Source organism: Ursus arctos, unplaced genomic scaffold (genome assembly GCF_023065955.2).
Source record: "Ursus arctos isolate Adak ecotype North America unplaced genomic scaffold, UrsArc2.0 scaffold_4, whole genome shotgun sequence".
Taxonomy (NCBI): domain Eukaryota; kingdom Metazoa; phylum Chordata; class Mammalia; order Carnivora; family Ursidae; genus Ursus; species Ursus arctos.
Window position 1 is genome coordinate 84557209 of NW_026623056.1, and position 6000 is coordinate 84563208.

At 52.5% G+C, this 6000-nt stretch overlaps 1 protein-coding gene across 1 annotated transcript in view; it reads right to left on the minus strand.

Annotated features, from left to right (window-relative positions):
• RCAN1 (regulator of calcineurin 1) overlaps positions 1 to 4815 on the minus strand; it is a 103143-nt gene extending 98328 nt beyond the window's left edge. Inside the window, exon 1 of the mRNA XM_026508961.4 lies at positions 4436 to 4815. Coding sequence (XP_026364746.1) covers positions 4436 to 4678 — 243 coding nt within the window. The 5' untranslated portion in view covers positions 4679 to 4815. The remainder of the gene's footprint in view (positions 1 to 4435) is intronic.
• Between the last annotated feature and the right edge of the window lie 1185 nt (positions 4816 to 6000).

A 6000-nucleotide genomic window follows, 5' to 3' on the forward strand; every position in this document is an offset into this window, starting at 1 on the left:
TGGTACTATACTCGCCGCCTGGAAACTCACGGAGTATTATTTGAGAACTCCTAAGTTTCTGGCTAGCTTGATGAGCACTGAATAAACACTTTTATTCTAGGGAACCAATGGTTGACCGCCAATAAGCCAAAGCACATGCAATTAATGGTTTAATGGTTCAAAGCACTGTTTTGCTTTCTCAGTGTATTAAAAAAAAATAGGTTCGCAAAAACAGAACAGTAATGGGATATGCTAAGTTATCATCTTACTATATATATATATATATATATATATATATTTTTTTTTTTTTTTCCCCAGAGAGGGAGAAAGTGGGGTGGGCGAGGAAGAGAATCTTAAGGAGGCTCCACATCAGAGCAGAGCCCCACATGGGGCTTGATCTCAGGACCCTGAGATCACGACCCGAGCCTAAATCAAGAGTCTGACACTTAACTGACCGAGCCACCCAGGCGCCATGAAAATAATCTTCTTTCAATAAGTTTTCACTTATTTGTAACAGCGTGAATCTCTCTAGTCATATTACTTGAAATTAATGATGATACAGTTTCAGTTGTTTTTTGGATAAGCATCTAATGGGCACATTTATTATAAATTGACAGCACTGATGACGACCCAGCTAGCAAAGACAAACTTTACCTATCAGACCTGCTATGGTTAGAAAACAGCTTCTGACCTGAATTCCCAAATGCATTGGTGGTTCAGATCGATGTCTTTCTCTCGAGACCGTGGTTAGAAAATAAACATGGGGAAAGAAGTTGGCACCATCTTTTTCCTTCACACCGTCTGCCATGGTCTGGATGTTTGTGTTGCCCCCAAATTCTCATGTTGACATCCTAACCCCTGAAGGTAATGGTATGAGGAGGTGAGGCCTTTAGGGGGTGTTCGGGTCATGAGCGTGGAGCCCTCTGGCCATAAGGGACCAGTGCCCTTATGAAAAAGCCCCCCACCCCCAGCCCCCTCATCCCTTCTACCACAGCACGACAGAGTGGGAAGACTGCAGCCCGGAAGAGGACCACCCCCCGACCAAGCTGGCTTCCAGAACAGTGAGAAATAAACATCTGTTGTTCATAAGCCACCCAGTCCGCAGTATGCATGTCGTTCTAGTGACCCTAACGGGCTAACCATCACTCACCCAGCTGACCCTCCAAGGGAGTGGTTCAGGAGAGGGGATGGCCAGACCCCCAGCACAGGGACCATTGTCAACGCAGTGAGTGGTCTGCCTACTCAGGGGTCAGACACACCGACCCGAAGCAGAAGGACATTTTCCTTATATTACCCAAAGGTGGGATCAGGCAGGCCTTGAGGGAGAATAGCCTTGAAAATAAGAAGGCTGCCAGAAGCCACACCTTCCCACCTAGAGGGATGGTTTTAGCTGAAGGAGAAATTCTCTTTACTGGAAGGCTCATCAAAGGACCCCGAAGTGATTTCTGCCCCCTCCCCATGGCAGTGCTCTTTGCCTTCAGGGCCTGTGACTCCCTTAGCTCAGTGAATGTGGTGTCTTCATCAATTGTTTGACATCTTATGGGAGCTTAGAGATGGGCAAGCAATACCACCCAAAGCTCCCCCGCCCCCATTCTGAAGCTCTTGACCCTCCGAGAGGAGAAGACAGGTGCCAACTCCAACGCCCTCACCCAATTCGGAATACCCTCATAGCTCCCCTAGATACCAAAAGACAAGAGCTGCCTATGGGGTCTCCTTGCTTTCTCTCTTGACCATCCACCCTCTTTCGCCAAGAGACATTCTCCACTCCGCTCTGCTGTTAGAATAACATCCAACCCCTCCCAGGGCCGCCAAGGCCCCCATGTAACCACTCCCCGGCTGTGTCCGACTGCAGCCACCCTCTACCAACTCTCACTCGGCCATGGCCATGAGGGCCCTTCACACCCTCTAAATAGTCAGTTCACCACTGCCCTGGAACTTTTGTCTTTGCTGCTCTCTCCTGTTCCCTCTGCCTGGTCGCTGGCCACACAAAACCTATGCAAGGAGCTTCCTCCTGCCAGCCAAGTCCAAGCTGTGCAGAGAGACCTTCCGGGGCCACTCACTCTACAGTGGCCCCATGCTGACCCCTCTCTGGATGTCCTCTTTGCCTGCACTGACCCCAGGGCCATGTGCTGCCTTCTCTACCCTTCTCTGGGCTCTGGAAGGCTGACCCCACCTATGGCCTGCACTGCTTGGGCTCCCCTGGCCTCCTGGCTGCCAGCTGGGTTCCGCCAATGAGACCAGAAAGCCAGGGCAAGTGGGGGTATTTGGTCCCTGCCACTTCCTGCTTTAGCATCCTAATCCCACCCCTTCACTTCTACAGCTCCTGCCGGCCTGCCAGCTGCTCTCCTAGGACTCTAGCAGTACCGCCTCCTCCCCTTGATCCAACACCCCCGGCTGCCTCCCTCAGTCCTGCCCCAATTCATCTGTTCTTCACTAACTCGAACCACTGCCATGTCCCTGTTAGGACTGGTAGGACTCAGCCCCTGTCCCCTCCTTGGTCACTCTCTAGCATGTTATCCTGTGTTACTTTCTCCACTGTACTTGTCTCCACTAATCCGAAGTACCTTGTTCACTTACTTTTCTCAGTTATCTGACCCCTCCTCAACCACTAGAGCATAAGCAGGAAGCTTAGCGTGTTCACCGGTCTACCCCATGGGCCTAAACTAGGGCCTGGGACATAAGCATTCAATACACAACAAAATAATAAAAAAGGACTGAACGCTAGCCCATGGTTTCTGCTAAAAAATATCACCTTGTCGTTAAGCTCTTCCCTGATCATGTAAGGTAAAACATCAATCTCCCTCCCCTCCCGGACCTCCACCCCCTCCTCCCCTATCTTCTCTGCCTTACTTGTTTCTATAGCACGATAGCCTCCTAACATATTTAATATTTGTTGACAGTCTGTTGCCCCCAACAGAAGAAAGGTCAGCCCCGAAGGCAGGGTTGTGATTCCATTCACTGCTGTCCCCTCAGAGCCTAGAATAGTGCCTGGCCCAAGCAGAGTCTCAAACATTTGTTAAAATGAACAGCTAGCAAAGTGGACAAGATTTCATACAAAGCAATTTCAGGAATGTCCCCAGCACTTACTGGGAAGACCGTAAAACTGTGAACTGCTAGACACCCAAGCAAATAAGCACAGCCTTACACGACCCGACCCTGCTCCATTAGAAAGAAGACCTCGAACCCCTAGGAAAGAGACTTGATACAGTGGCTAGACCTTGGCCTCAGGAAGAGAAAAGATTTTAGAATAAGATGAGTGAGACCCTGCATTTACGACAATCGTTGCTGTAGGAAACAATGCAGCAGGAGCTTACCTAAGCACACAGCCGTTGTAAATCCTTCCTGAAAGCGACTGGGCACATAAATTACAAATAAATGGGACACAGTCGCACCATGCTCTGTTCCACAGTGGTGTTCCTCTTGGCAGCAGCCTTCAACTACAAGTTCATTGACAGTATGCGCAGACCCAGAGCCAAGCATGGAAAGCATCACTTTTTTTTGACAGCTGCTCTCCTCATGAGGCATATCTCTCAAAGACAGGCTTTATTCTGCAATGCCTTCGTTGTCCAAATTTTATTCTGCACACTAATGGCAGATTTGAAATAAATTCCTCCTCCCTGCCACCACTATTGATTACTCATACCTGCCCCCTCAGCTTCCTAAGTTTCTAAACTGGGTAGATTTTTTAAAAAATTAAAAATCGGCTCCCCACCTACTGGGTGTCCCGATGGTGGCATGTCACCCCTTCAGGGAGCAAGATTCCTGATTATTCTAAAGGCCCTTCCCCCCAACACCATTCAACCAAAACTGGCCAGCCACAGGATAATGAGCAACCGCAGATCCTCACCCAAACATTGGCTTTTCTTCCAATAGTGCAGATTGAGAATGCAGAGACGTTGTCCTATTTATGAACAGTGAGTCACGTCGCCGCTCCACGTCTGTTTCCTGCTCCCTATGAATGAGCGGAGCCCCTTCCCCAAATGAGTAAGTGCAGAGCGACGGTACATGCCCCAGGGGTGGCAGTGTAAGCTCCCGTCCACTCCGGGTGCTAATGCATCCCTCGACCGTTCCTTACTCCACTCCCCCCACCCCTACTCTCCCCACCCGAGTAGACACCCGGGGGCAGGGGCGTCTCCGGGAGGAGGTGTCCCGCCACCATCAAAGGTGAGGCGCCCAAAGCCCCTGCGCGGGGTGCGCGCGCGGCCCGGCAGGTGCTCGGGGACCCGGGACCCTCGGGGAGCGCGCCCCCGCCGCCGCCGGGCCAGGAGTGGACCGCAGCAGGGCAGCCGGGGGCGTCGCCGCATCCCTGAGGGTCGCCTCTCGGCCCCCCGCCAGCAGCCCGGGCTGGAGAGGCTGCCCCGGGCCGGCCGGGACCTGGGCGCCGGGACCCGCGCCGCCTCCTCGGGGCAACAAGTGTCCACCCTCCGCCCGACGGCCCGCCCGGCCCGGTGCTCACCCGGCACAGGCCGTCCACGAACACGCGCGGGTCCAGGTGGCAGGCGATGGTGGCGCTGGGCAGGTCCTGCAGGTCCACCTCCTCCATCTCGCAGTCGATGAAGCTCCAGTCGCCGCCGCCCTCGTCGGCCTCAGCCGCCCCCGAGAACGGCACGAAGGGCCGCAGCGTCACCCCGGGCTGCGCTCGCGACTCGGCCGCCTCGGCCGCCGCCCGGAGCCGGGGCCCGGCCACGGCGTCCTCCATCCCTGAGCCGGAGCCCGCGCGCCCCCGTGCGCCCCAGTCGGCTGAGCCGGGCTCGAACGCGCGCTCTTCGCGCTCTCCCGCCCGCCGCCTTGGCGGTTAACCCCCTCCGGCTCCCGTCGCAGCCGGCGGCGGTCACCACGGCTCCCCCGGACGCGGCCTCCGCGCGCCGGCCCCGCCCAGCCCCGGGGGCGGAGCTCAGGCGGACTTAGCGGCGGTTCCTTTAAGGCCGGCCCCCGCTGGGTCATTGTATCCCGCCCTTCCAGGAGAGAAAGCCAATAAAAGAACGGAATTCTTCTCACGTGATCCTCATTCCACCGCCCTCAGTCCGAAGCCTCAGGGTGGCCATGCTGGTTAGGGGCAAAGGCCTCTTCAGCCAGTTCCGCTTTTCCGACAGCTGGTGTCAGCTGAATGGCACCAGGGAGTGTGTTGGGCGCCCGGATGGTAACTGCAGAGGCAGAGCTTCTCTGGTTCCCAGGAGGTGACGCTTTGAGGCACATAGGCCAACTTTGGGGAATTTAAGCGAGATCCAGTTTTGGCTGTGGCTCCGTGGCCTTTGGCAAGCGGTTAAAGGCTTACCGTATATTATGACATATAGTCGCAGTAAGGATTGAACTAGACCGTGACAATACCGTACTTTTATATTTCAGCGTATTAGTCGTTATATCATTGTTCAAAATTTATATAATCAGAAGTAAATTTTTGAGTTACCACTACGTGCTGTGTACAAGAGGAGTTAACAAAGGGAGCAAAACATCGGTCCCTACCTTTGGGGAATTAATAGAGGGAAAGCACAAGTTCTCAAATAAGCCTCTCTCTCCCTGCAGAATAGATAGAATTCCTTCACCAGGGAAGATAACGTGATGCAGTGAAAACATGGGTCTGAATTTCAGCTTTGGTCTTAATTATTTGGATGAGTAACCTGAATCTTAGTTTCCTTAAATGAAAAATGAGGTCATATACGGTAAGAGTCCAGTAAGGGCTGGTAACTCTGTTTATGTGTAGGTTTGTTTGGAAGATGTGAAATCAGACCTGTGTTTTCTCCTAAAGTGGGCTGACCCAACTTAGTTAAGAACTGTAACTGAATATAATAAAAAGTATATCCAACTAATAGCTGAGATTTATTCAGAATATGCCGTGGGCTGTTGTTGCCATTGTGACAATCCCACCAGTGGTTTGTGGCCAGTAGGCGCTTAAATCCAAGTGGACTAGTAATATTCATGCAGAGATAACTCATGAAATAGAATGTGATATAAGGATCAAGAAATGTAGGAACCATCATTGCTGGTGGGAATGCAAAATGTGCAGCCACTTTGGAAAAACAG